The sequence below is a fragment of the Carettochelys insculpta genome, chromosome 27 (genome assembly GCF_033958435.1).
Source record: "Carettochelys insculpta isolate YL-2023 chromosome 27, ASM3395843v1, whole genome shotgun sequence".
NCBI lineage: Eukaryota > Metazoa > Chordata > Testudines > Carettochelyidae > Carettochelys > Carettochelys insculpta.
In genome coordinates this window covers 6,558,480-6,572,509 of record NC_134163.1, presented here as the reverse complement: position 1 = coordinate 6,572,509, position 14,030 = coordinate 6,558,480, and the positions used below count along the sequence as shown (strand labels likewise).

Sequence of the window (14,030 nt, the reverse complement as noted above, 5' to 3'; positions counted from 1 at the left end):
GCACCCTCTGGCAGGGGTCTCAGGACCAGCAATACCGATGGACAGCAGCAAAGCCTCCTGGCCAGTAAAAATTGTGTAACAACCGTTTCCTGGTGCGCAGGCTCCCCTGGTGTCCTGCAAGGGTTAGGACCAGTCCCCTGGGGCTCAGAAAGCTGTCTGTGGTACACACGACGCACGCACGCACACACACACACACAAACGCGCGCGCGCGCCTCCTCCGGGGCACTTCCAGCCGGGATCTCTGCGCTCCGTCTCCTCAGGAGCAAACGGAGGGAAGGGGGTGATTATTGGACATGAAGCCAAATTGTGAAACCCACAGGGCTGAGGACACTACGGCCCAGAGTGAGTCCAGCTTGCTGTTCCCACTGCACAGAGGGGAAACAGAGGCCCAGCAGAGGCTGGTGGACAACAAGCCCTGCATGCCAGCCTGGTAAGGGCTGTGCCAAAGGGCTGCTGAACAGGAATAAGCGAGCTGAACTCCCTGGCGTCTCTCCTAACGCTGCTGCATCCTGAGCTACAAAACCACTGCCCCAGTTTGCGCCTCAGTTTCTCCAGCTGCTGGCTGGCCGGCAGCCAGAATGAGACCCAGACACGGCGGAGAGTTGAAGCATAGCTTGTTTAATTTTTATACATTTTTTCTTATATTTTTTTTCTTTTCTTTCTTTTTTTTTAAACTTTTTTTTGTTTTTGTTTTGTTTTTTGCATAGGGGGGAAAAACCCATAGTCGCTTTCAGTAAGTTGTACGTAGGCAGGAGCGTTGGCTAAACAATAATGGCTGCATACAATGTTATAATCAAATATTGTCAGGCACCAGGGAAGCGACCAAAGGAGCTATCCAGCCATGGGGGGTGGGGCAGGCAGGGGAAGGGGCCCTACATGCAGAGGGGAGAGCCTGGGGCTCCAGGGGAGTGGAGGGGGGTGATCGGAGAGCTTTGCCAACAAGGCACTGGCTAAGCAGCCGCCCATGCGATATAGACCCCGCGGCTTGGCCTTCCCTGGTGCCTTGGTACTTGTGTGTAATGTGGCGCTGCAAGCAAGAAGCGAGAAACAGAATATCTATGACTGTAATATCGGTCCAACAGCAATGAAACGGAAGGAACGAAACAGCTTCCAAAGGAAACAAAAACCAAAGAAAAGAAAGAACGTCCCACTCGGTTCCGGCGCATCTCCAGAGAACACCTGCCTGCCTGGCTGGAGCGAGCCAGGCCGGCCTCAGCCCAGCAGGCAGGGGCGTGCCGCTCGCCCCCCAGGAACTGCTGCCGAGCTCGCCCCTGCAGGGCCATGTCACCAGTTCTGGGCCCTGCCCGAGGCAGGGGTGGGATCGGCTTGGGATGGGGCCGTGTGCGCCTGGCCATCCATGGCCAAGCAGTGCCTTGGGCGCCTGAGCCAAGCCCGTGCTGGGGCTGGGACAGCTTCCTGTTGGCTGCAGGAGAGTCTGGCTCAGACCCTCAGGAACAAGAGCATCGAGTGCGACCCCCGAACATCAGCCCCACCTGCATGTCCCTGCCCCTCATGGCCTTCCCACTAGGAAAGCCCTAGATTTCCTCCAGAGCCATTTCCAGACAAGTTCTAGAGGCTCCATTAAAAAAAAAACCCACCTCTCCCCGCACCCCGACCCAAAGGTCTTGCTAGGTGGGTGTGGCTCAACTCCTGACCCCTCCCACCCTCCTGCCCCACACTGACATCACGGCAACGGAGGAAGCTGGGCTTTCCCCAGGACAGTGGCAGTGCTGTGTAGGAAACATACAAGATGGTGGCATAAGAAACCCTCCCGGCCCACAGCTGCCCTCCCACCCCCCCGAACCCGGGCGGCGGAGGAGGGGGAGACGAAAGGCGAACCAGCAGTAACGTAAGAGGCACTACTTTGTCAGAATTTTTGGTATCGGTGTATTTCAGAGTCCTGCTGGCTGCTTCTTTCTGCGTGTGCGTGCGTGAAATGAGCATCATCGTCAGTAACCAGGTCAGGCCGGACTCTAGCACAGGCAGAACCTTGGGGGGGTTTCACAGTGGATTGGGCTCTGAACCTCCAGCTGCAACGGGCCACAACGGCGGCGTTCCCAGCAGGAGTTCCAGGCTCGTTCATCGTGAAGGGACTTCGGTACTTTCTACTTCTCCCCCCAGGGGCCCGATCCCTGCGGGGTCCTTCGGCACAGCTCCAGCTTGGTCTCAGTGCAGCCACAGGCGTTGCCCACTGTCTCTCGCACCCATTGGGGCACCTACAGGAGGCTCTCAGGACAGCCCAGTCACTTCACTGAGACCCGGCTGCCGAAGGCTTCCACGTCACCGCCGTGCTGCACAGAACATGGCCGGACCTGAGCACGGGCTGCGATGCTTCTCTGGACGGATCGGGGCCTTTCGTCTGCTGTGGATCTGCCCCCTCCCAGCCCCCAGTGGCAGCCAAGCATGTCTTTGCTCTACACAGCCTGGCCAACACCCGCCCCCCACGCCCCGATCCACGAGTAAGCTGGAGAGGCAAAAAGCAGCAATTTCCATCTCAGATTTCACCCCGCCCCAAAGAAGCCCTCTTGTGTGGCTGCTCGGGGAACCTGGGGGCTGTGACAAGGGTTTCCCATTCTTAGGTTTTGCATGCACAGGTCCTGTGCACCCCAGCCTCCTTCCCTAAACAAACCCAGCAAAATTACACCTGGGACAGCTGATTAGCATCTTCTCCAGGGCGGAGCAGGCAGGGTTACACGTGACCTAGTGCCCAGGTCCCCCAGGCTCTGAGATCCAGCCCCTGTAGCACCATAGAGAGAGATTTATGTACATGGGTTTCTAGTTACAGGTCACGGAGAACTTGTGTTTTTTTAAAGACATCGACAATGACAACAATGAAAAAGTCACGACCCCTCTAGAGAAAGTGTAGTGCATGAAACCCTCGCCAGGCTGTGCATGGAGGGTGCCAGGGCTGGGAGCTCGTTCTGGCTGGGAAGGGTTGACTCTGGAGGCTGGAGGGAAAATTTCCTCTGGCTGAGGCCATGTCTTGGGATTGTCTCTCAGTGGGAGTCAGGGCTCGGGGCTGCTCAGAATTCCAGGAGGGGGTCTGGGCTGGGTCTGTCCCAGTCCCTGTCCACCCTCCACGCCAGCCGAGGCTGCACGAGCTGCCCCCCAACCTGATTGTCTAGTGACGCTAGAAGAGCTAAAAGTTTACATGGAATTGCAAGAGCTGAGCTTGAGGGTGACAGGGTGCATTTCTCTACAGCCCCCCACACCTTCCCTCCCGGGCCTGTCCTGCCTGTGCCCGTGAGCACCCCCCACCCCCAGCCTTGCCAAACTACTCGCAGAGATCATTGTGAACGGCTACGTGTCTATTGCAGCGGCTGACCTCTGTGATTGTGTTGCTGCAGCAGAGAAAGAAAAGAAATGAAACAACCAACCACTTCCCCACCAGTGCTTAGTGACCTCCGCTTTCCAGCCCAGGCCTGTCGCCCGGCTTCCAGTTCAACAGTCACAGAAAAAAATAACAAGCCCCAGAGCAAACCCAACAGAAGGCCCAGTGGGTACACAAGACAATGGAGACGCAGACTGTGATGGAATTTGCATATTCTCTTTGGAGGTGGGGGGGGGTCCTGGAGCAGGTCTGAGCAGGGAGGGGACGCTGGGAGCTGCCTGTCCAGCTGTTCTGAATGGGAGGCCTGTGGACCGAATTCTGCCCTCACATACACCAGGGAAAATCAAGCCCCTGCTCAGCGGCCTCACATGGAGGTGGCAGCGGCGAAGTGTTGCTCAGCTGGGCTCTAGCAAGGAGACAGAGCCTCAGGCCCACATCCCCCTAGAATTGGAACCAAATCTCTGGCTCCAGCCAGGCCTGGAGGTCAGTTCTATGGGGCTCTGGATCTCAACTCTTGGGCCCTGCCGCTGGGCAGTCTGGTCACACGATCCCTCTCGCCTCTGGCTCTCCTCCCCGTCCAGCTGGGCCCCTCCCCTCGGGTGGGGTAACTAATGAACGGCAAGAAAAGTGGTGAGTGGAACAGTGCAAATTTTCCTGGGGAGGAGGAGGGGGCGGTGCACATGCTCCCTTCGTCGGCTGTCAGGAAAACCACCAGCCCAGCCCTAGGGCCCTGTGCTGAGCGCCCTTCCGCACTGGTTGGAACATCTTTAAGGTGCATTTCTTCGGGGGTGGGGCCGGGGGCTGCGGCTGCCTGTGAAACGAGCCAGGGAAAAGGAAGTGCTCGAGTGAGGCAGTCCTGGGGGTGGGCTGGTGGCCCTGAGTGGGCCCATAGATGGCACTGGCTCAAGAGGTGCCAGAGCCTGAAGGCCAGGCATGGACAACCCGCAGCCACTCTTTACCCGCCCGACAGCTGGTGCGTTTTGGGTGGGCCACAGAAGAGGAGCAGTGCTTTGCCTCTTCCGTCACTGGCGTACGTGGCCGCATGCACTCGGATCTGCAGGAGCTGTGCCCAGGCCAAGCCCAGCGGACCCATGAGAGCCTCTGGGCAGGGCTGCAGGCCGACGTAGGGTTGGGGTTCACCTGGTTAGGAGGCGGGTTCTCCTTCACCGTGCCCCGCCCACCGAGAAAGTGCCTTGCGCCCCTGCCTCCCCCCTTCTTTTCCGTGGCATGAGACAAAGCTTGGCGCTGTGTCCGCAGCTCTTGCACTAAGGAGGTGGGTTGTTGTGGAGGTTACCGCCAGCCCGGCGCCTGCAGGTCGGTCGTAGCGGACGTGTGACCTGCAAGCCCCTTTGGGTGTCCACTAGGTTGTGGGTGATTTTTTTTTTTGGTGGTTTTTGATTTTCTTTTACATTGAATCCGTTTCTAAAACATTATCAGCTTTGCGGGTCGTTTCTAGAAGTTTTTGTCTTTTAAAATAAACTACAGCTCCCACCTTGCATTGTCCTTGCAGAAAACAATACTGCGCATTGCATAAAAACGGTTCCCCCCCCCCCGGACATCCTCACGTGCGCCCCTTGCTCCAGTCCCTCCCTCTCCGGCTCAGGGCCCGGAGAACACAACAGTACAAATATACACCTGTGAAGCAACCAAGCCTGTGATGAGCCGTCTACTATTCCAGCCTCCTCAGTCCCTCTCCTGCACCCCCCCGTCTCTGAACCACCCGCGAGCACTTGTGACACAAAACCCGCTTGTCCTCCCGCGAAGCCAGGGATGCCGGCTCGGGCTGCTTGTTCACGAAAGCGTGTGTGTGTGGCACTGGCAGCAGTGGGGCTGGGGGCTGCTGGCGGTTGGGGCTGTGTCTCGCCAGGGAAGCGCTAGCTGGAGGGGGCGACCGTGCTGCAGTGGCAGGCTGGCGGATGGCAGGAACTGCCTGCTGCTGTCGTGGGTTGCTGTACTGGGATGAAACGTGCCCCTCTGTAGAGGGCCAGCACAAGTCCCCCCAGTTACCGGCTGAGGCCACCTCCTAGCGCAAGAGCTTAGCCCAGGCTGCTCTCAAAGCAGCCAGTCCTGCAGACGGCTCGGTCCCCCTGCCCCTCCTGGGGAAGCACAGGGCCTGCCCCAGATCTAAGCCGCACTGGTGTAACTCAGGTGTCACCTGGCTGAAGCCACCCAAGCAGACAGGGAGACCCTGGGGCGTGGAGATGGATGCTGAGCCGTCACGGCCAGCTGGGACTAGGGGGCGCTCCCAGTGTCTCCCAGCATTGCAGTGGTGCTGGCCAGCCTGTCTCCCTTGGCACCCCTGTGTCTGGAGGCTGAGGGTTTGGCGGGACACTTGGCCTGCTTTCCAGAGGCAAAGGAAGGGTTTCGGGCTGGCTGGCCAGGGCCAGGCGTGTGCAGGGAGTGGAGGAACGTGCAAATGTCTGGGGCGCTCTGCTGTGGGTGGTGACCTGTGGGCTGGTCTTTGGTGGGACGCCCACGGCTGGTGCAGCCCCACCTGCCAGGGCCGCGGTAACTGCCGGGTGTGAGGGGTTTTGTAGCTAATATTACCAAAAAAGTGACTCTAATTCCTCCTCCTGCTCCCCACGTGGAGGAGCTGTGGAGCCCACGCAGCCAGACTGCTCCTGGCATGGGCAAGGGCTGGGGCAGCTGCCATGTTCCCATCTCTCCACAGCCCCTGGCAGCCCCAAGCGAGTCCCCCGCAGGGCTGAGAGTGGTCAGACTGAGGGAGTGACCCCTGCCTGGCGGTGAAGAGTCTCTGGTCTGGGCTCAGGGCTGAGAGGAGCGAGGTGCTGCTCTGGTGGTCCCTGTCACAGGGACAGGACAGGAGAGAGACTCTCTGGCTGCCGAGCCCATGGGGAGCCTGGTGGCATGGCCAGCCAGGGGCATGGCGCCAGCCGGGCGTGGAGGAGCTGTGATCTTGGGTTCCCTGTAAGCAGCCGGAGGAGGCAGGAGCTTTCCCAACCTGGACATGAGCTCAGTCTGCAGCCCGGATGCCCTCATCCCTTGCTCTGACTTTCTCCTTATTGCTGCCTGGTCCCAGCCCTGGAAATCCCTGGGGCCCTGGCCACCAGGTCCCCATCTCCTCCCCAACTCCTGTCAGACGGAGGCAGGCAGGGCAGGGGTCACCCAAGAGCCTGGCCATGCCTGTCCCGAGCGACTCCCCTCACACCTTCTCCAGCCAGGGCCAGGCCACCTGCTCCCCTCTCCAGCCAGGGCCAGGGCTCAGCACAGCAGGGAGCCAGGAGGGAACTCAATCGGATTGAACAGCAACGTCCCTGGGAAGGAAGAACTGGTCCCCTCCTCCTGCCCCCCGCAAACTTCCGTTGCTCACGCCAGTGACAAATCCCAGCCCACACCAGACTGGGGGTGTCCCTCGGCCAGCAGCTTGCTAGGGCAGGAGGGGAGTCCGACGCTGCGTCCATTAGCTTTGGTCAGTTAAAACAAAGAGGAGGAAAAGGCAAACCACACGGACTCCCACCTCCCTCGCCCCAAGCCACGAATGCAGCCCAGCACCCTGCTACCTGCCGGGCCAGGCCCAGCACCGAGAGCTGCAGCTCCAGGGTAGCGAGGCAGACCCCCCCGAGGATTGCATATATGTGTTCACACAGGGTGCACGGTGTATGAACAGCTGGAAGACATATACAAGGGAAGCTGGTTGGTCACAGCAAGGGACTAATGCAAGGCACAGGAGCCTTGCGCTGGGTTAAGGTACGGATAGGGACTGCCTAGTCCAGCCTGGACAAGGGGGGACTGCAGGGAGGGGGAAAGGAACCTGGGAAGTCTGCAAAGACAATCCACCAAACCGAGCCAGGCCCAGGCTCCCTTCCGTTTACATGCCCCTCGCAAAGGTCCTTTGCTCTGCACTGACGCCCCAGCAGGTTCCCTGCTTGCTTAGTTCTGTGCCCCTCCTGCCAGCACGGAGGCGTGTGGCAGCTCCAGCACCTGATTACACCCGACCATGCGGGCTGGGGGCAGACGCATCGTCTCAGTTATGCTGGCATGAAACCGGAGCAACTCCAACGGATGTGAACAGGGCCACAATGGCTGGAAACCAGAGGCGCCCGACTGAAGCCAACAGGGTTACAAAGGCTGCACGTTAGGCAGAAGCAGGATCGTAAGGAGGGGGCACGCCCTGGATTACGCCTGCATAGCTGAGCCCGGCCCCCAGCTCTCAGTGATGCCGTGCCAACATTCCCGGGCCGCGCCGCGCCTTCCCCAGGGCCCCCCGCAACACACACTTAAACAAAGGAAGTCAACGAACAACAGCCCCTGACGGACCCCAGAAGGGTTTGACAAATGGCGAAAAGTCCCCCCCGCCCCCCCTTGTAATTTTACGACAAGAACCAGTGCATGCAGCTATTCCTGTGCAGTGATATCGTACAGTGAATGCGTAGGCTGAGAAGGCAAGGCACATCATGTGGTATCAAATTCCGTGCAAATTAGGAAACATGGATTTTTTAACTTTTTTCCTTTTATACATAATTTTTAGTCGGGGGGAAGGTAGAGCCAGTTATACAGTCTGCCATGCACGTTATCAGCCAGGAGCTGATTGGTTGAGCTAGGTCACATGAGTTCCTGTTAAAGCACCATGCAGTTTATTTTATTTTATTTTTGATTATTTTTTCTTTTTTTGTATTTTTAATTTTTCCCCCTCTCCATCAATTGCTTTTTTTGGACTTCCTGTGTCAGCCCGTCCCATGGGCGGGCACCAGAAACGAAGTCCCTCCATCCCCCTGTCCGAGAAGGTCCCACCTTGGAGATGGACCTGGTATGCAAGGTTTGGCCCTCCTAGTGAGCCCTGTTGTGAAAACAGCCAGTCTAGCCCCAAAGCCCAACGCTGCTTCACAGCCCCCACCCCCAGAAAACGCAGGCATGGGGACCCCAGCTGCTCTGATCCAGCCCTGCCCAGCTTTGGCTTTGGTTGGTCCATTAGGCCCCCAGACCCAGGGAGATGCAGCTGTCAGCCCAGGGGCGTTTGCCGCGGCAGGTTAATTCACCTTGCGCTCTGGGGAAGCAGACAGATAGGTGGGTAGGTAGAGGGGTGTGGGGGGATGGCTGGATGCAGTGCCTGGGGATGGCTAGCGAGAGGGCCAGAGGGGTACTGCACTGTGGCGACAGGCCTGGGGATTTAGAAATGATTGTCACGGGTGATCAGTGCTGTCTGCAGCCTCGAGTCCCTTCCGGTCGCTCCCTGGACCCCAGAGGGGACTGAGGGAGCAGTGGGGGAGGAGGAGCCAGAACTGGTGCTCCGCCTGGGCGGCATGGGGCTGGGCGAGCTGGGCTGCTGTGCACAGGACTGGAGGGCCAAGGGGGCATTTCCTGACTCTCTGGAGCAGACTCAGTCTCATCCCTGACGAGAAACAGCACATGAATGGTGTGTAGGTGTCTGATGTGTCCCAGCCGCAAGCAGAGCAGGGCGATGGAGCTCTCTGCAGTCCAGCCACGAGCGGAACAAGGCGACGGAGCTTTCCACAGTCCAGCCACAGGTGGAGCAGGATGATGGAGCTCTCCGAAATCCAGCCACAGGTGGAACAAGGTGACGGAGCTCCCTGCAGTCCAGCCACAGGCGGAGAAGGGTGACGGAGCTCTCCACAGTCCAGCCGCAGGTGGAACAAGGTGACGGAGCTCTCTGCAGTCCAGCCACAGGTGGAACAAGGCGACGGAGCTCTCTGCAGTCCAGCCACAGGTGGAGCAGGATGACGGAGCTCTCTGCAGTCCAGCCACAGGTGGAACAAGGCGACGGAGCTCTCTGCAGTCCAGCCACAGGTGGAACAAGGCGACAGAGCTCTCTGTAGTCCAGCCACAGGTGGAACGAGGCTATGGAGCTCTCTGCAGTCCAGCCGCAGGCAGAGCAAGATGACGGAGCTCTCCGCAGTCCAGCCACAGGTGGAACGAGGCTATGGAGCTCTCTGCAGTCCAGCTGCGGGCGGAGCAGGGTGACAGAGCTCACCACCCAGCTGCTCCATTTCCTGCCTCCGACACATCTTGCCCATGTCCTGGGACTCACGCAGCTCCCACGGCCCACAGGCCACCATGCGGGGACCCACGTTTTCCTGGCAGGTGGGCACTGCAGGGATGGTGGAGGCTGAGACACTGCACCTTCCCGGGCCCCGGCCCCAGGAGGCAATCCAGGCACTGGAAGCAGTCAGGAATGGTTCTACCTCCCTGCTGGGTTTGCCGGTGGTGGGGGCTGAGGAGCGACTGACAGGGAAGAAGGAAATGGGAGGGTCTGAGTTGGGTGGAGCCTGGTGCTGCTGCCGTCCCCTCTCTGTGTGAATTGAGGGCACCTTGCCTACCCAAGCCATAGATCCAAGGCCTACTCCAGCCCCACAAAGGGGGGGTCCCATCTGTGGCTCATCCAATCAGAACGCGAATCACTTCTCTTTAAAACAAAAAAATCTCCCAGCAAGCCAGTGCCAGGAGCTCCAATCGCCTCCTGTTGCTCGTTCTGTATCACTCCCTCGTAAAAGTGCATTTCCTAGAAAATGTGCAACACAATCGCAACCCTCTCGCCACTAGTCTACATGGTACCAGTCCACAGGGGTGCACAGAGCTTTGGACACAGGTGCGTGGAGAACTCTCGCTCCAACCTTCCCTCCCCTCTGCCGGCCTGTCCCACCCGAGCTCCCGGAGCCACGCAAGATGAGTTGGCCCACGTGGTTCCCAGGCTGTGCCCTGGTAGCAGAGTCTAGCCCTGCCATGTCCCCACGCAAGGGCAGACGCGGAGCATTGGAACGGGCCCTGCATTTGCCAGGAGCCACGAGGCGTAAGCTCCAGGATGGGCTGTTTCCCAGGATGACGTGCTACATTGGCAAAGCCTGGCGCAACGGGCACAATGCCCCGCCCACCGACTTTGACGGAGCCACGCTGTACCCAACCAGGAGCAGGAAGCTGACCTCATGTCTTTCACTGCAGAGGGACGGAGGGACGCTCTCCCAGCTGGCAGGGGAAGGCACCTAGGGAATGGTCGATGCTACTGTGAGAGTTACGCCCAGAGGAAATTTGGACTCAGCTGTTTCAGCCAGTCTGTAATTTCTGACCCTCGATTTCCAAAGGGCGTCCCATGCTACCTCCCCGCGCCCATTAGTGCCAATCCACAAGTGCCTTAGCCTGGCCCGTCTGTTCCTGCCAGCCGGGTGGGACGTGCCCCAATCCTCTCTGCAGTGCGGGCTCGTGCCAGGTCTCCCCTGACGCTCGTGCCCTGCTCCCAGGTGCCCGCATGTTTCTGGACTGGAAACACAGGCTCTGCGCAGAGTAGCCCAGATGCACGGCCGAGGGCTCAGGCCCGGAGCAGCAGAGGTCCGTCAGTGGCCATACTCCCCTTCCTGTCTGCAGCCCGGAGTGCCCCAAGGCAAGCAGAGGAAGGGAAGGATTAAAGGGCTCTTGGTCATGTACTCCTCCCACCCACCTTCCCGCAAGGCCACTCCCTTTGCGCACTGGAGGCAGTGCCAGGGTCCAGGAGAGCTCCAATCCCCCACCGAAAGACAAGCATTTAACGGCACAGAGTATTTAAGAAACAAAGAACAGGCGACAGCGCGGTCTGAGCTCTGGGCCAGCAGGTGGCTGGAGGTGTCGTTTGGGGGCGGAACAGGGAGCACAACACTAAGGAGGGCTCCCCTACCCCCCCCCCCCCAGCACCTCAAGGTTCAGAACCAACAGGGCGCCTGGGCTCTTCAGCCCTCGTGCTCAGCCCCACCCTTCCCAGACAGGGAACAGTTTGCGGAGGGAAGGTGGGCGGCTGTGGGGCAGGGGAGCCTGGGAAATTTGTTCTTTTCTACTCACGAGAGGCAAGAATGAAAGAGTAAATGAAAAAGACAATTTTGCATATACAACCCTTTGGAGACTCCAGCGGTGCTGCTGCTGCTGCTGCTGTTGTTGTTGGAAGAGACCTGTGTCACGAGCTGTGTTTGTTCTCTTCCCAGGAGGTCAGCCGGCAGGGCTAAGAGTGTTTCTGGCCAACGGGATTCTGCATCGTCGTGTGCATGGATCGCTGTTTTGTCTGTAGGATTCGGTTTGTTTTTACTTTTGAAAAAAGTTTGAACCTTTCCCTTCCTTCCTTCCATCCTGTAATGTCTGGCGTACGGTTTTCTTTATTTCTTTTTGTCGTCATCCTCAGCGTTAATTCGCGCTCTCCACCTTCACCGAAAGGCTCTGGGTGGGCCTGCTGCTGGGTTACTTTTTTCCTCCCGGGATGCCCAAAGCAGAGAAGGGAGGTGACGAGACGGGGCAGCTGTGATTATCCCAGGTACCAGGACTGAGCAGGAAAGAAAAGACAGATCTCAGGTTACTGATTTGCATGCCAGGGTCTCCCTCCCCTGCCCAGCAAAGGCTGTTGGGAGCTCGCAAGACTCAGCTTTCGGTGTGTTAGAGGCAGAGGTGTCTGGCCCCTTTACCTGATAGTTTGAATGGGGCCCAGACCTGCTGTACTGCAGGTGTTACTGGGACCAGACAGGCACTGCCTGGTGCCCTCTTCTGGCTAGCTCTGAGCTAGGACAAGGGGAAGGGCACTGGCCTGGGACTGAGGGGACACAGAGCTATTCCTGGCCCACCTCAGGCAAACCATGCACTTGCTGTGCCTCAGTTTCCCCCTCTGCCATTACAGGGATTTACAGCTGCTTTGAGCTCTGGAGTGCCTGTGCTTGTTCACTTTCCCTGCGAGGGCCTATCTGCTGCACTGACGTTTCCATCAGGATGAGGGTGTGTGGTGGGGTCTGGGGCAGGGAGGAGCAAAGGTCAGAGCTCGCCCACAGTCGGTGCCCCCCCACATCACCCCATTCCATGGGTGCTCACATCCAACCCCCACTCCCACCACATCAGCGCTCTGCCTGCTCTGCTTTCCTCCTCCCTCTCTGACTGGTCTCATGCCACACTGCCTCTGCTCCCTGCCCCAGGGATGTATGGTGTTCTGGGTGGGGCTAGGAGGTCCCTGCACGAGGGCTGCACAATGCTCCTGTGCGAGATGTCTGTACTGCATCCATTCTACAGCTGGGTAGACTGAGGCGCCACATCTAAGGCGCAAAGCTGCCAATGCAGCATCTCTGCAGACAAGGGCCTGATGCCAAGCGAGTCACTGGCAGAACGGCACTGGATGGTGGGTTCCTGGCTCTGAGTCTCGTTGGCCAGCCCTTCTGCCGCTCGAGCACCACAGAATGGGAGATAACCCTCTTGGCAGCACCACTGACCCCTTTAAGAAGCAGCACCCACTTCAATCAGGTGGGAAGAGCAAACGCGGGTATGCTCATCCCCCAGGAGCCCTGTGAGCAACAGGAAACGGGGACTCAGGGGGCCCTGTCAGGGACGTGCCTGAGAGGTGTGTTTGGGAGGAACAGGCCACAGGGTCTACAGGACCTCCTGGGACCCCAGGTCCAGGCGCTGCTAACCCAGACAGCACTGGCTAAGCCTGGTCCGACACTCCATCAGCCCGCGATCGGCCTGTGATGCTTGACCCTGAGTGGGCGGAAGGGCTTCAGGCCTTGCTCTGACAAGGAGCTGAGCCCAGCCACTCAGGTCTGAGGCCTCTTGCAGGGTGGTGCTCATGGAGGGGAAAGGGCTGATTTGCTGTTTGCTGCAGGACAGGGGGATAGGAAGCATGGTCTAGTGGTTAGCGCAGGCACCCCTGACTCGAGTTCTGGTCCTTCTACTACTACACGCTTGTGCTCTGGATGGTGATGCTATTGACCTGCCTGGGAGGTTTGCCCATGGGGCCAGAGGCTTCAGTCGTACAGCTGAGGTTAGAGCAGGGCCCTGCCTTGTGCTGGGGTGTTAGCAGGCTCTGTAGCCCAGAGGTGACAGTGGGGGAGCTCACGCCCCCTGGGCAGGAGCAGGGGGGGGCTGGCCCAGGGAGGGGCTGAAGTGTTTGCAGCCTGGGAGGGGGAGTTAGCTGAGTGAAGTGGGAGCTGAGCAAACCCACTGCATTGTCCTCAATGCAAGCTCGCCCCTCGCTGGGCCAGGCCTCTGCCACTGGTCTGCCGATAGCTCCCCTGGCAGACAGGGACTGAAGGGATGGAAAAGCCTCTGTTAGTATCATGGCCAACTGGTGTCAGCCTGAGCGCCAGGGCTGCAATTTGCCTCTAACAAGAGGCCCCTCCCCTCCTGGCTGTGTGTACCTGTGGTCAGGGCCGGGTTTCCCCAGCGGCCTGGCAGGCCTGTGCCTGGGTCTGTGATGGCATTTGGGGGGCACACAGACTGTGCTGTGCCTAAGGGCATCTCCGGGGCACATCCAGCACAGCCTCAGGTGTGGGGTTGCCCTGTATTCAGCCTGGGGCAGACAGCATCTGCCTGCTGCAGAGAGCCAGAGCTTTGGGTCACTCAGTGGCTTGTCATAATAGGCCCAGGAGAGGATGGATCGGGGTCAGGGCCAACCCCTCCAGACATGGAGCAGCAGGGTGGTAGAGCCAGGCTCCTCTTGGCAGCCAGGGCTCCCACCTCCCTTTCCAACAGCCCCTCTCTGTGGCGGCGGATGCTCCTGGTCACCTCCCCCAGACCTCAGTGCATGGGAGGGAGACCCCCGACACCTGGCGACTCAAAGCCCTGCCCCTTGCTCCCCGCCTTGCACCTGCCCCACGGTTCCCACGCCCTCGTTAGCTGTGGTGCCACAACCAGCTGCGGAGCCTGGCAGTGTCTCCCCAGTGCCGGACGCGGAGGTAACAACACTCCCCTCTAGCCAGCCCCAGGGGCTCGTGGGGAGCTCCCCTCGGGC

The 14,030-nt window shown here is 59.3% G+C and overlaps 1 protein-coding gene across 3 annotated transcripts in view; it reads right to left on the bottom strand.

Annotated features, from left to right (window-relative positions):
- Window positions 1–597: 597 nt before the first annotated feature.
- Window positions 598–14,030, bottom strand: part of NFIC (nuclear factor I C) — a 141,539-nt gene continuing 128,106 nt past the window's right edge. For all 3 annotated transcript variants that reach the window (XM_074978062.1, XM_074978063.1, XM_074978061.1), the window contains one exon: window positions 598–11,585. In XM_074978062.1, coding sequence (XP_074834163.1) covers window positions 11,568–11,585 — 18 coding nt within the window. In that variant the 3' untranslated portion in view covers window positions 598–11,567. The remainder of the gene's footprint in view (window positions 11,586–14,030) is intronic.